At 43.3% G+C, this 15,425-nt stretch overlaps 1 protein-coding gene across 1 annotated transcript in view; it reads right to left on the bottom strand.

The window, feature by feature from the left end:
• LOC114561648 (myosin IXB) overlaps positions 1-15,425 on the bottom strand; it is a 64,208-nt gene continuing 48,783 nt past the window's right edge. The window contains exons 19-44 of the mRNA XM_028587717.1: positions 14,740-14,779; positions 14,461-14,583; positions 14,291-14,371; positions 13,805-13,915; positions 13,330-13,455; positions 13,060-13,209; positions 12,761-12,921; positions 11,477-12,613; positions 11,295-11,370; positions 11,032-11,150; positions 8,748-8,866; positions 8,030-8,223; positions 7,824-7,931; positions 7,545-7,715; positions 7,422-7,463; positions 7,205-7,316; positions 6,984-7,057; positions 5,347-5,539; positions 5,116-5,244; positions 4,706-4,811; positions 3,985-4,116; positions 3,702-3,825; positions 3,487-3,537; positions 2,520-2,635; positions 2,288-2,427; positions 1-1,797 (exon numbers count right to left, since the gene is read on the bottom strand). Of these exons, the coding sequence (XP_028443518.1) occupies positions 1,253-1,797; positions 2,288-2,427; positions 2,520-2,635; positions 3,487-3,537; positions 3,702-3,825; positions 3,985-4,116; positions 4,706-4,811; positions 5,116-5,244; positions 5,347-5,539; positions 6,984-7,057; positions 7,205-7,316; positions 7,422-7,463; positions 7,545-7,715; positions 7,824-7,931; positions 8,030-8,223; positions 8,748-8,866; positions 11,032-11,150; positions 11,295-11,370; positions 11,477-12,613; positions 12,761-12,921; positions 13,060-13,209; positions 13,330-13,455; positions 13,805-13,915; positions 14,291-14,371; positions 14,461-14,583; positions 14,740-14,779 (4,480 nt within the window). The 3' untranslated portion in view covers positions 1-1,252. The remainder of the gene's footprint in view (positions 1,798-2,287; positions 2,428-2,519; positions 2,636-3,486; positions 3,538-3,701; positions 3,826-3,984; positions 4,117-4,705; positions 4,812-5,115; positions 5,245-5,346; positions 5,540-6,983; positions 7,058-7,204; positions 7,317-7,421; positions 7,464-7,544; positions 7,716-7,823; positions 7,932-8,029; positions 8,224-8,747; positions 8,867-11,031; positions 11,151-11,294; positions 11,371-11,476; positions 12,614-12,760; positions 12,922-13,059; positions 13,210-13,329; positions 13,456-13,804; positions 13,916-14,290; positions 14,372-14,460; positions 14,584-14,739; positions 14,780-15,425) is intronic.

Below are 15,425 nucleotides of genomic sequence, written 5' to 3'. Positions count from 1 at the left end.
GATGTTACAAGCATCACGTTCTGTATTGTCATGTTAACACTAATAACCATTACAGTTCACGTCATTCAGTCCCAACCACACACTCTCTGTTACACATTACACATCAGAACATCTTCCTCATAATACAGACAAACTAAACAGGCATCATTCAACAGCAGTCAGAGATGAAGATTAGTATTACAAAGTTGGCCAAAGCTGTGCTCCAGCAGAACTTGCTCATTATGGAACTGTTTACTTTGAACCACAGCTACGGTACAGCTGAGTGAATCATAGTTCATTTTAAAAAAGGGTAAGGTGAGTCCAAGCACTGGGAGCTTTAAAGACATCGTGGCACGGCTTGTTGCATCATGGCATGGGTTTGTGTTTTTGTTGTTTCAAAAGGAAAAAAAAGTGGCGTGTGCTGCTTCCATTTCCCTTTGCTATGTGAGGCAACGACTTTCTTTCCGGGGTTTGTTGTGCGGTAAGTGGAAAGACAATGTTGTCCATTGCAGCTGTTGTAACGCAGCACCTACAGAAGAGTCACAATGGGCATGTTTAGGTCCTTGTTTCAAACATGTCTTGTGTCGGTTCAGTTCAATAAACACAAAAGTTACAAAAGACAAAGGTTCCCTCTCTTAATCCCAAATAACCCTCCCACCCTCTACGAGCACATTCTGTAACATGACATGGGAAATGAGTTTCATCACCAAGGCACTAGCTAACGTTTCAGCATGTTTTGCTCATTAGGAAAACTTAGAAATGAGAAGTGTGGCTGGAACCTGCAATATCTCCTTGAATTAGCACACATGATTAAAAAAAATAAAACAGGAGAAAGAAAACAAAATTGCTGCTCCATCATTATGAGGTGACAAAAAAAAAACAGCCTCTGTCCCAACTCATCAGTCAATCACCACAATATATTAAAATGGTAGAAAAGGTGCTTGGCAACATCTTGTCCAGTTATTTTTACTGTCATAGAGGACAACAAGACTTTTAGACACATTGCAGTTCCTTGATTCGTTCCCACTCACAACAGCAACTGAACAGCCTCCATTTTGTGTCACGTCTGGTAAACTTTGTAGATCCACTGTGGATACCGCACATCTCATCACGTTCACGTGTAGAGGTTATGTTCGTCTATTGTGATTCTTGATTCTTATCCTCTCCTGGCTCTCTACAATCATTGTCATACGTGGCAACTCATTTCCTTTTGTCTACTCGGAGGTTGTTGCCTGTAATCCTCTTCGCTTGTCTATTTCCTGTTCTGCCCTGGTCAGAGATCATTGTCCATATAAGGTATGTCTGGGTCAGAAAAACGTCTCTGGCCCTTCGTGGCTTGAGTATCGAGGTGCTGGTGCTGAGGAGAGGGTGTTACCATGGGAATGGAAGAGGAGGAGGAGGAAGAGGAGGAAAACTGCAACAACAGGTCAACCTCAGGGCTGTCGATGTACAGGGACTGGGTGCTGTCTTTGCGGCGGCCTGGGTGCTCCCTTCTCCTGACCAAGTACTTTAATGCTCCATTTCTAGGAGCGGTACAAGTCGGAGCTGGACTTGAGGCTGCAGACTGGGAGAGGACGCCAGGCGGAAGTTTAACTGTGCCTGGGATGATGGGGTTGCGGCGTTGCAGCGGATGCCTGGAGGAGGCGGTGGATAACTCAGAGGCTGAAGAAACGCAGCTGGACAAAGAGGAGGTGGAGCTAGAAGGGGCGAGGCTTAGCAGAGAGACGCGTCCACCAGGGACTTTAGGTCGCTGGGCCATGTCTGATGGTTTGGGCGGACAAGCTGGCCTGTATCTCCTCAGCAGGGAGCCACCTCGTCCTGGAAGAGAGAAAGGAAAGAGGAAGAGTTGAGGAAGATGAACATGTTTCCCAGAAAGCTACTTGTAAATGCACACACCAAATCCTGAGAGGATAAAGACCAATGGAAGAGCATGCAACCATGTTATCTACCAAAAATGATGTTCAGTGAGGCGCAATTAGAAAAATAAATCTTGACTGGATGTGTTGTGCCGAAAGTTCAATTAATTAAATTTGGATAAAGTTTGAGCATGCTTCTGTGCCACACATGCATTTACATGCATACATGGGTGTGCAGACGTATGCACACAAACACACACACACACAAACACACAAACACGGTTGCTGTTCCTCCAACCTGCTTGGTTATAGAGCAGACGTCACCGCGCCCATCACCATCACTGGTCCAGACCTACACCACAAAAAAGAGGTCTGGTCTGGTCAGAAACCCACAGGTGAGTGAGAGAAACAGGTAGCAGGAAGGAAAGACCAGGCTGTACCTTAATACTGACCTTCAGGCTCTGAACCGTGAACAGAAGAGCGCTGCTGCTCATCCAACAGACTCTCGGAGCTCAGCGAGGCTTCAGAGTCAAAGTTCTCCTGGTCTGAACCAGGCTGCTCCATCTCCGGCAGTCGGCAGGCCAGATCATCTCTGCAGAGAAACAGATCAGACATCGGACATCGGAGAAATGGGAGACAGGAGAAGGACGCTACATCACGGTGAAACAGTGAAAGCCTCCTTACTTCTCCTGTTTGATGGACTTGATGCGTTCCACCAGGTTCTTCTCAGCCTCTGTGTCTGAGTCCAGAGGCTCGTTCTCAGGGACCACGCTGAGATCACAACTGACCTTCTCATGCACCTGCAGAACACAGAACATCACACGCTGATACCTCCACCAACTCAACTTAACAATGTCCATTATGTAATTATTATATTCAATTGAATCGCTCTTATAATAATTACACAACAAACATAAATGGCAACAAAAACACACATAGCTTTGGCCCAAATCGGAAACTTTTTGTTAGTGAGGAAAAGAGGAGGCTGGATGGTGCACGTGGCGTTCATGCATCTGCTCATCATTCCTGCAGCACTTCTGTGAAACAATAACTAAAAATGCTGCGATAAAAAAGAAGCTATTAAACACATTAACACTCTTTCAAAACAGTACTGGTGTAAGGTGTTCACATACAGTATGCAAACAGTTCATTTGAGCTACAATGAAAGTTAAAAAGACACATCACCGCAGTCCAGAAATGTCCAACCACTTAACAAATATAACATGACTTTCAGAGCTTTGTGGTCTTCTTTCAATAAAAAAATGGAGTAAGATAGGAAGACAGTGGAATAGCACTAAGGGGAAAAAAAAAAACATGATAACCATTAAGCTTTGCAAGTCACAGTTGTCAGGCCATTGTCTTCCAATAAGACAACGCCAAAAGTATTATCACGACACCAACCCAGAACCATCTTGTCCTCCCATAAAGAGAACAAGGATAACAAACAACAACATGCAAACTGCTACCAGTTAGTAAGGAAGAGTAAAAGGACTACGGGAAGAAGGATTTAAAAAAAAAAAAAAAAAAAAAAAAAAAACAGCCAGAGCATCACCCACATCTAACATGCCATGCACAGGCGCTTCTACATGGCACACTACTACACACTACAACTACTAGATCAACTGCACTAGGAGAACTCGATGATACATACCACCACTCCCTTGTAAGGAGCTGAGAACCTGAGAGGTAAATGCCAGTAGTGCTAAAGAGAGACAAGGAACATTGGCCATGTTACCCATGTAATTCCTTTACATCCAGGCACGAGGCTGAGCAACAATCTAAAATGTTACGTTGTTGCCATGGTATTGAGACCACACTCAATCAAACAAAAAGGTAATCCAGAAGGAGGCGGGGCTGGTTTCTCACCGTGTTCTGTCTCTTGAGTTTGAGCTGGTTAACAGCCAGAGCCTCCGCGTACTCCAGCTGCTCGATCTCCTCCATTTTCTCATTGTAGCGTCTGATCTGCTCGTTGATGATCATCTCTACACAGCTACAGGGGGAGGAGGGAACCAGACGTCAGACAGTACGAGCATGTGCGCAGATTTACAGCGGTTTAGTAGTTAACGATGCACTACAGAATGAAAGATTAATTCATTGGTGGAAAAGCAAAAAGCAGATTTTGTTATTCTGGCTTCCGTGGCAGACTTACGTGGTGGTCTTGGCAACATCCTTCATGCTGAGCAGCGGGTCAGCGCTGTCTGGGCAGCGCAGGATACACGGGGCAAAAACTATGGCCAACGAGTTAGGGGACATTCGGTTGGAAGCCTCCTCTTTACACACCCTGCAATAGAATTCATCAGATATTATTAGCACAGTTGCACATACAGTACATATAATCCTAGTTGGAACTTAACTGTGGTAAATTGAACATGTTCGTAATAAGTCAAGTGACAAAAGAGCCAATACAGAGAGTACATACATTTTGAAGGGGCCTTAATAAGTTCATGGCATGACCACATTTAGAGCTATACTGCGTAGTTCCCCCATGAGACATTCTAAGTACTGACAACAACACTGTTGTTGCATCCATATGACGAAGTCCTTCGGTGATCGCGCACCACCCCCACCCCTCCTCCATGCAGTTGCTAGTAGCCAAGATGGACACGGAGGATTAAAAAAACATGATGGACTCTTCAGAAGAGGTAATGATATTCACTCAAGCTTCAGCACGCAAAAGTAGCCGGACTACACCATTTTCTAAACATAACTAAGCCATGCTGAGAAATACAGAGAGTTTTTTTTGGAGCTGAACGTCTTAATTAGCTTTGTATCAACTCATTTGGCAATGGCTTGAATGTAACGGACGTCCATTAATATAAAATAGTTGCGCAGTATAGCTATATACAAGACCACAATGGGAGAATCCCTACCTGACGAGGTGAAAGACGAGTCTCTCCAATGTGTTGAAGTTTGCTGGAGGAAGCTCTTCCAGCACTTTGTATATAGCTTGAAGCTGCTCCTGCTTCTCTGGCAGTTCTAAAGGAGAAAACACATCAGAAATCAAACCCCAAAATTAACCATGAACACTAATAGCTCATTATCTTTTTGAAAATACCATATTTCAGTTTTAATTACAACCGATAAATGTTTTCCACCTTACATGTCAAATTAGTTTTTCACCTTAACTACCAGCCACTTACAAAGACACTGCCATAAACAACATCAACAGTCGAAAACCCATCAGCAGATGAAGAAAAAAAAGCTGAAACGAAAAAAGCCCAGCACACAGATGGTCTATTGTAAAATGCTGCCCCTCTCAGGTGGGGAATGTCCTACTCACCCACAGTATGCAGGAAGTCACTGTAATGTGTGAAGGTCAATAGTGGATCTGGTAGCTCCCTCAACCACTGTTTCACCAGGCCTGTCACTGTGTGGATGGGGTAGTCTTCGAGGCAGACCAGGTGGGGGTCTAAACACATCAACAATATAACATCAATAGAAAAATCAATAAAGGAGCCAAAACAAAGTTGTTTATCAGTTAGCTTTAAATGTGAAATAGAAGGACTCTGACCGGTCTCTAGACGCTGGTGCAGCTCTTTCATGCGGTTGGCAGAGCCAGACTTGCGGTAGATTCCCTCGGTGTAGAGGCCGTGCATCTCCACGTGCTCCAGCATCATCTCCAGCACCATGGGTACTGGGTTCTTATCGCTGACCAGGTGATACACACGCACTCCAAAGTGCAGACCGGCAAATTCCTCGTCACTCTATGGATTCAGACAGACAGCAGCGGTTGTTGGTAAGACATCTACTTATCCAGTCCACTCACCACAATCTATCTACAACATCCATGGAAATCACACATTCACTACAATAAAGTTTACCATCTGATGTTGAAATATGATTAAGATCAATATTAAGAAGTTTCCACTAAGGTATTAACAGGTGAGACTCTGTTCTTTGTCAGAATATAGATGTATATAATATAGAGGGCCAAGGTCCTTCACCACCTTTCACTTAGCTTCTGTTCCACTAACGTGTGTTTGTCCATATATATCAATCGAATTGTCTGCTCATTGGCTAAAAAGATAGACGGGTCTTATAGCATTTAAATCTAAGTGGTCCGAGAAAATGTCGATCGTCTCAACGTGGTCCCTGACATGTTGTCATCGGCTTGTCCGCTTCCATTGGCCATATCAGAGGCAAACCTGAACGATTGGCTAATATGAGCTACCAATCGAAAGCTCAGAAGCTCGGGAATACGATGACGCCCGCATCGATCATGTAGCAAGCTGGGTAGAGAAGCTAGCGGCGATAACAAGTGTGGGAATGGAAAACTGTTTTGCGTTTTTCCGTTGTGATTCGGCCAGAAACTTCAACATTGTGAGGCGAACAGATCTTTTTTTGGAATATAAAGTTTGGATATTACATTTCCTTGGACTCTTGTGGATTTATGAAAATCAAGTTTTGGGCAAAATACCACTTTGTTGCTGAAAGGACAACGAAAACAGGTATGGATGCACTCTCGACACCTGCGCAGATTACGGCTGAATTGTTTTATTTTCTGTTACTTTGTAACAGTTGTGTAACTGCTATAAATCATTTTATGCTTTGTATGTGGGCTTAAATTAATCATTAGAGGCTAAGCTTTCAATTGGTGTGTCGCATGGCTGTATATTTTGAAGATTTAATGCTTTAAAGTTATAAAAACGCGAATGAGTGGAAGTTTAATCGAGGTTACAGCGACGCAGTGTCCCGTCAACGTGACAGTGATCCTTGAGAGGTTGATCCATATATAAGGTGCTCCGGATTATAAGTCGCACTGTCATTTTTTGAGAAAATTAAAGGCTTTTAAGTGCGCCTTATAGTGCGGAAAATACGGTATATAGAAATCTGTTTCTGTTCTGGCTAGTAAAGATTAAACCCCCTTGTAATTTTAACAAAGAAAACAGACTGATTATTAAAATGAGGTGCTTACATTAAAACTAGCCTGTACTGTAATAGTCAGTCATTTATCTTAGAATACAAACAGCCATAAAGTCTGCCATGTTTCACACTTTATAAGAAATATATGGCAGAGTCTAGTGATCTAGTCTGAAATTAAGCCATCAACTGTCTACGCTGTATAAATCCCAGCCTCACTCCAAAACCTTATATAGCATAAGCACATCATTAATCCAGGCCAATGCTTTCTAAAAAATAAAAACCTACCTTTTTGGTGACGAAGGTGGAGCAGTCCGTGATTATTCTGCAGAGGCACTTCTTGTGGCACACCATTTTACAATCTGTAAGACAAGATAAAAAATATACATTTTGAATTAGCGCAGGACAAAGTATATAAATCTTGCAGTATGCTGCAATATTTATTGTTAATATCTGAACACACATAAACATAAAAGAAGAAAAGGAGTTTTGTTTGGGCGTTGACTCACAGCTGCACATGTAGGCCTTCTCCATGCCCCAGATGTAAGAAATACACTGGTCACACGACTGCATAATGTTGACCTGATAGTTGACGAAAACATGATCCAGCGGGCTCTCCACCTAACAAGACAGACAGTCACTCTATTACAAATCATAATCTATATTACATTCTGAATCATTATTGAATTAAATGAAAATAGAGGTGAATTTTAACTGCATACTTACACTTTTATCTTTTTTCCTCCTCTTCTTCCTAGCTTTAGCAGGCTGAAAAACACATAGAACATGAGCATGAATACATAATTTTTTCATAGTTGGAGTAATTAGACTGAATGTCAGTGTAGTCACCTTTGCAGGCTCAGCCTCCTCCTTCTTCATCTCTCCTCTGATGAAGCCATCCAGCACCGACTGGAAGAGGTTGACCACAAGCTGGACTTCTCCTTTCTGCTTGTCGCCTGCCAGGTGGAGGACTTTGTTCTGGTAGCCTGTCATCAGACCTTTGTAGCCAATGGTGGGTCTCTGGCAAATTTCAAGGGACAGGAGTGAAAATGAGGGAGAGGATGGTAAGAAGGAACTCTGATCAGCAGGTGTTATGTGTGTTTGTTGTGTGCCTGTAGACAAACTCACTGGGAGAGAATACATGGCTTTGATTGTCTCTCTGAACTGCATGGTGGCTGTAACAAAGATGGCCTCTGTGGCTGACAGCGACTTCCCCCTGGAGCGGAAATCATTGACCTATAAAAAGGGAATACAAACAAAACAATAGTTTTATGGATGAATAAGATAAAATTACTTCCTACAATAAGTAAAAAATCCTGTCATTTTTCTCTCACCTGGTTGCCCAGAAACTCATCAAGGTGCCGCAGCTCGTTGGCGTTGGTGATTTCCCGATCCAGCGAGGCGTTCCACTGCTCAGAGACCCGTGTGGCACGACTGATCTTTATGGTTGGGTTGCGGGTTAAACCTTTACCAGAACGGTCCACAGGGGGCTGGGACAGAGGACGAGATGGATGTCCGGATGTCGTGGCTGAAAGGGAGGGAGAATGTTTTCATACTTATCATCACAAAGTAATATCTATTGCCGGGAGGAAAAGGTGAATCAATCCTACGTAGACTACTTCTACTCTTTTCTCAAACTCAACTCTAATGCAGAATGTAAAGTATGCACAAGTACCATGGAAGAAACAAAACCATGCTTGGGCTGAGCCTGATCCTGCACGGGTCAGTATTTTCTCAGAAAGCACACAGCAGGATTAGTTAAAGCCTGAGAATATTAGTGCTAATACACCTGTGTTTTCTTTCCATTTCTCGCTACATAGGGTGTGATGAAAGTGGACTGAGCAGTCCAGCAGTTTGTGTTGGGTGATAAAATGTGTATATTTGATCTCAAAATAACATTTTTATTGATGATGAAATATAATCAGTTGGATCATTTTTAGTATACTTAAGAATTACTCTTAAAATATAAAATAAAATGAATCTCCCTGCTCCAGTAAATCCTAGAATTCTCGTGAACCTTGACAAGGACAAACTGAACAGTTTTGTATTTACCTTCCCCTCCCGTCGGCCTCTCATTGAGAGTCTGAGCAAGTGTCAACTCTCCATTGTCTGGCGTCTGGGCCTCCTTGTGCGGTCGTTTTTTCAAAATCTTGCTGAAGAAACCACCTGACCTGAAGGACACAGAAACACACGACGCTCTAAAGGATATTCACAAACCTCGTTCTCTCGCAAAACGACTCATAGCAGTCGACTGATATTTTCTGACATGCGGCATACTGGGAAGAGATTTTTCAGTGTGGATTCACAATGTCATATCTCACAACTCCTTCATTTCTAACACCATAGTTACTAGGTTTGTTCAGTGTTTCTGAAATGTTTTGTGTTATTAATTATATGTCCTTTGTAACTCCCTGGATTGTTTATTGGAAACAGATAATTTAAGTAAATAACAAAGTTTCCAGTTTTCCAGTTTTTAAAAATACCATCAAAACTGAATTATTCTGAAAAAGTATGTTGTTTAAGTGCCACATACGCAAGCTCTGCTCCAGCTGTGTCACCATAGCAACAATACAAATTAAAAACAAAGCAGTCCACCCGGTGTCTCCATCTGATAAACCTCTGGCACCATGTCTGAGCCTCAAGCGTTCATTTCTGACATATGAATCCATTCAGAGTAAATTCAGTTCTCTGGAATTTTCCGATTGTGTACGTGCAACACCACACAAGGAGCTGAGGATGGTTTGATTACACAAGTCAAAAAGTTTTCCCAGGATCAATATGACTCAAGCTGACCTTTAAGATTGAACTGAGGATGATTTCCTGTGAATGTGTGTGTCTCAGCAGTGTATTACACGACAGATTGCATCATTACTGATACTATAGAAACAGTCGCCTATAGGGCTTTGACTTTTGCCCAAAAATCATATTCGAAGTTTGTTTGTTTATTAATATTAAAATATATTTGAATATTTATTAATAATATTTTGACCATTAAATGCCTTCAGTAAGACCTATATTGGTATCAAACTTAAGTTGTATATGTTCTGTCCACCAGAGGGCAGTGTATCAATCAATGTCAATAGGCAGGCCATGATGTTTTCAAAAGAAAAACACACTGCCACGACCTTTTGTTAAAGGTCCCATGACCTTTAATGCTTTTATATAGACCTTAGTGGTCCCCTAATACTGTATCTGAAGTCTCTTTCCCGAAATTCAGCCTTGGTGCAGAATTACAGCCACTAGAGCCAGTCCCACAATGAGCTTTCCTTAGTATGTGCCATTCCTGTGTCTGTATCTTTAAATGCTATTGAGGAGGAGAGAGGGGGGGGCAAGGTGGAGGGTGGGGGTGTGGCCTTGACCAACTGCCACTTTGCTCGTTTGAAAGCCATGATGTCTCTCTCTCATGGGTGGGCCAAATTCTCTGGGCGGGCAAAGCAGAGAAAGGGGAGGTAACCTTTAAACCAGATCGGCCCATCTGAGCTTTAAATTTCTCAAAGGCAGAGCAGGATACCCAGGGCTCGGTTTACACCTATCGCCATTCCTAGCCACTGGGGGACCATAGACAGGCTGGGGGAACACATATTAATGTTAAAAAACCTCATAAAGTGACATTTTCATGCCATGGGACCTTTAAAAGTCAGACTCTGGATTAAACACAAACAGTATACTTTCGACAGGAAGATCGGAGCTTTCACCGTAGCCTACATAAGTGGTCTGATGTTTATACTTGTGCGCTGGTGTGTGCATCAAGCCGGCGTGCGTGTATGTGTGTGTGTTAGAGTGAGAGAGTGACGGTGATTACCGGTAACTTCAGAGCGAGTACCGACTCTAGAGTCATAATGAGAGGAACAAAGCGTCTCCCCCGTTCTTTCTGACCACGGTGAGACATCTGTAGCAGGAAAAGTTAACCCTCTCCTTGATTTCAGGTGGGGGAAATGCAACGCTACCAAGCCACGGCCGAGCGACGGGCGTCGCTGCGACGTGTAGTTACATTTTGAAATGCGTGAAAAAGCCTCGGAATCTGAATTGAAAAGGTTTACAAGCAAACACATTTACAAAAAATAATGCCCATAACAGGTTTGAATATTAAGGGCTGCCTAATATTCGTTCGAATATCATTATTTTTTTAAATATTCAAATTATATTCGAATAACGAAGTTTGGAGTCAAAGCCCTAGTCACCTACTGGACACATTGCGCAGTGCTTCACCCATCTCAATCATGTCCTTTTCAAACAAATGCATGAGCCAAAATGCTTTTAGCGCATTTAATAGCAACCCTGCTGCATCACATCATCCGTCCACTCGTCTACAGGCCAGTCCAGAGCAGTTCAGTACCTGTCTGGTGTGGATGGGATGGAATGTGCCGAGTCTTGGTGACCAGAACCACCTTGGGGTTTCCTTCTGATGGAGCTTCCCTTTGAGCCATCGGCATGGCTTTCTGAGGAGGAAATCATCTGGAGAACACAAAATAAAAACAATTAGAAAGTGATAAAGTATTTGCAGAATAACTGGACCATATTGGGACAGATTTTTACAATGTAAAATGTCAAAAGTTTATATTTGAATTTTTCCATTATAACAGATGAGCAAAGAAATACCTCTCTGGCTGAAAAAGCCCCAGCCCCTTCAGAGCCTGGAGACAAACTGTCAACTGATGAGGTGGCTGTTTCGCTCCTGCAGAAGAACAGAGAGAAAAACAACAACTTATACTAACCATATAAAGATTATGTTGGAGACAAAAACATGAGGTTAGAGGATATGACCAGAACAGAAGACGTACAGTGTTTGTTTTTTCCCCTTTTCCTCTCTGTTGTGAGGTGGAGGAGGGCTGGTGTTCTCAGGATCTCCATCACTCCTCCTCCCCCTCCACTTATCCTTAGCCACCACAGGACGGCGTTGCAGGTTTGTTGCTCCGGCAACATCGCCTAAACCGTTTCTGTCAGGCCCAGGGTCAGCGGTGTGCAGGGGTAACGAAGACGGACGAACAGGACCGGCAGTAGGAGGAGACGTTTTTGCCTCCTTCTTCCCTCCTTTGTCTTCCTTCATTTTCCAGGCCACAAAGGTGTACTGGTCCAGCTCTTTGCTGTCTGCCCGCTCTTTTAGCTTAGAGGGCTCCTGGCTTTTGCTCTTCGGCGGGGATGTTTGATCCTTGCTGCTGTCTGAGGTGGCGGAAGTGGAGGCGGCTCGTTCAGTCTCTCTCTGGTTGTGCTCCAGTCCTCTTCGTCTCCTCTGCTCTCTCTTCTCCAGGCTCCTGGATGACAGGCCCCTGCTAATAGCTGGAGCGTGTGCTCTCTTTAGTTCAGCATTGGAAGGTGTGGAGGTATTGCCCGGAGCCTGTTTATCTAACCCCTCAGCTAGACATGTGGGTGTAAGTGCGTTGGAGGTAACCCCATCAGAGGGCAGTCTTAAATCCTCATCATCTTCTTTCTCATCCAGCTGGGGTCCAGCCTCAGCCATAGTACCGTTGGTCTCCAATTCTTCATCCTCATCCTCCAGCTCTTCATCCTTGCCCTGTTCCTCCTCTGCGTGTGAGCTTGTGTAAACCTCTCCTCTCTCCTCCTCCGTCTCCTGGACAGGGAGGATGTCAGCCAGCATCTCCTCTGTGACCAGCTCTATATCCGGATACTCTCTTGTTTGAGGCTCGCTTGCCAGTCTTTTCTCTGCTTCCTCTCTCTTTTTTTTTTGTGCTTCCTGCGCTTTCCTGGCAGCTTCCTCTGCTCTCATTCTTGCTTCCTCCTCTTCTGCCTTTCTCCTTGCTGCCTCTTCTTCCATCTGCCTCCTTTCTTCCTCCTCCTGTGCTCTTCTCCTTGCCTCCTCCTCTTCTTCCCTCCTCCTCCTTTCCTCTTCTTCTGCCCTTTTCAGAGCTTCTTTTTCCACCTCCTCCTTTCTCTGTTTCTCCTCACGCATAGAGTGGCACCTGTAATACACAAAACAGAAATATGACAGCCCAGATACATTTAAAAAAAATTTTTTTAAATGTTGGTCCAGCTGACTTGTTGTGAACTGGACTGTTAATAAGATGTTGTCTACAGTGACAACTCTCGGAGTGTCTCTATGTTGTTACCTTCTGCGTGCTGAGTGTCCTCTGACCAGGGCTTGTATTTTGGTAGCACCCTGTCTTTGGCGGTGGTAGGCTGATCTCTGTCTGTGCCCTCTCCACGCAGCCTGGATCAAAGCGGCTGCCCGTCGCCATTGCTCCTCTTTGCAGTACCTGCGCCATGAACGCTAAAGCAGGAGGACAGGGAACAGGACAGGATCAGTATTTTACTTTAATACTCTCCTTACTATTGAAATGAAAAAAATAAAATAAAATACATACACCAATATGACAGTCCAAAAAATAAGTGTTGCGTCTGTGTTTACCTGTATCAAGATGGCTGCCTGTTTCATGTCCAGAAACTCTTTTCTCTGCAGGCGACCTCTGCACCAGCGCTGAAGGAAGATGATCTTCCGCATTACATCCTTGTGCAGCGTGTCCAGCAGCTGCTGTCGCTCCAGCTCCTTTAAGAACACCTGAACAGAGAGAAAACACCAGAATTTACAGAAGGGAACAGGAGCAAACGCAGACAAGGGGGTTCATAACGTGTAGACAGAACAAAACTCAGGAGCAATGACAAGAGTTTAGTGGTGTACCTTAGTTTTGCCTATCTGGTACGTGGTGGGATCAAGGCCCATCTTCTTCTCAAGCAGCGCTGAGATGTCCTCTTTAGAGGCAGCAGCGTTCTTTGGCAGCAAAACCCTGAACTGCTCTATGAACTCCTGCAGGAACAAGATAACAAATATCAAACAAATAAGAAAATGAGTGGACTGTTCAAGAGAGGACTAATGTGGATGAGATGGTCAACAACATAAGGCAAATTAAATTAGAATTAGAATTAAAAAGAATGTTTAGATATTCATGAAAGATGTTTATGTCCAGGCAGGCAGCAGCTACAAGTCACTAAAGGACAACAACTTGAATTATAATTGACTAGGTCTTCATGTGTGTTTGTAGTATCGTTGAAGGCCATTGCATCAATTTCAAAATAAAAACTTTTTAGTTTCAGTGCCTATATTGGTGTGTGATTATCACGTGGCTTTTCCTAAAAGAGGAGTACCTTTACAGTACCTGAAATGTGTACTTGGCTCCGTAGCCTGATCTCCTGATGCGAACAGTTTCCAGCATTCCTGTGTATCGCAGCTGCTGAACCACCAAGGCCTCATCCAGATGCATCTCCTTCTGCTCATGTGCAAGGACACAAAAAGTTATAAAGTAACAGTATACATTCAGTTATACCCTTACTATTTAGATTAAATTAAACAATTGTCAGTATCAGCAAAATTGAAGATTGTGTTCAATCTGATAGGGGCTGCAAAATTTTATTTTTCATACTAAAGATTTTTAATGATTTTAAAATCATATCTTTTTTATTCCTGTTTAATAAAAAACAAATGTCAGCACGCAACAAGGATGTGGAATGTGATTACACTGCAGCAGTTTACACTCAAGAGTTCCTCTTATGTCTTTACACTAGAAGAAAAGTAGGAGATCAAGGATTTGAACAGAAGATATTAAACAACAAATTACAAATCGCTAACAATAACAGAGTCTTACCTTCTCAGCATTGGAGCGGATACAACGAATGAAGAACGGCTCTGCTCTGTTCAGAGTCTCCAAGAGTTTGGTCAAAGAGGTCTAAGGATAACAAGGAAAGGGCTTTGTTGCTGGAGGTGTGTTTGGCTTGTTTCTGTGTGTAACATGCATACTGTTGTAGGTGATGTTACCTGGAACTGGGCACTGATGCTGGGGGGCTTCTTCTTCTTGTGCACGTGGAGCAGGGACTTGGTGGTGCGATCATGCAGTGTCAGGCTCACAATGAACTTCAGAGACCGAGAATCCAGCAATCTCTGCACAGCAGTAATACAGTAGTTTAATTTCCTGCTTAAACTTAATTATTAAAATTCTAATAAAATAATGGTAAACTAACAAAATCACATCAACTCGACTTAAACAGCATATTCTCCTTATCCACCCCTAAACTTGGGGTCTCTACTCAGGTTTACCTTGGGAATGACCTGCCGCTGTTTGGTGTGCTTGTTTTTCCTGTATAAAAGGGAGAAAGAAGATGCAGGGTGAGTCAGACGGATTGAAGCGTTTAAGGATGGAACAAGCATTAGATGGAGCGTGTGAAGCCGGGTTAGTACGGGCGGCTGACTTCTTCATGCGCTGTCAGTCAGTGATGAAATCCAGGGTTGCACCTAGATGGGATGAATGACGGGCAGAAACAAGGCATGAATGGGTGAGATGGTGAGGATGACAAAGAGGAGGGCGTTTGCTGCGAGAGATGGGATGTAACTCTAAACAATCAACTCAGCAGAGACACACCACAAACAGACAGACATGCTATCATCACTACATAACTACATCACTACATAGGGCCCTAAATTCATGTTCAGGTTCCCACTCTTCATGTGTCAGACTGCAGAACTTTAAACTCAACATGCTGCGAGGCCGCTCACACATACTTTCACAAATTGCTCCAAAAGACCTCACATGCCAGCACAGCCTTCTGCTGATGTTCATGCAGCAGTTAACAAAGGTATTAAAGCCATTTCAGCTTTAGCCTTCAAGAAAACTAGATAGTGTCTACAAACAGAGCTAATAATGTAATGTCTGCTGATGAAGCAGGAGTGTGTTTGATGATTTTATTACATTAGATCACATTAATGATCCAATAAGAAAAGGTTAT

The sequence above is a fragment of the Perca flavescens genome, chromosome 9, assembly GCF_004354835.1.
Source record: "Perca flavescens isolate YP-PL-M2 chromosome 9, PFLA_1.0, whole genome shotgun sequence".
Taxonomy (NCBI): Eukaryota; Metazoa; Chordata; class Actinopteri; order Perciformes; family Percidae; genus Perca; species Perca flavescens.
This window is presented reverse-complemented; position numbering and strand designations above follow the sequence as displayed.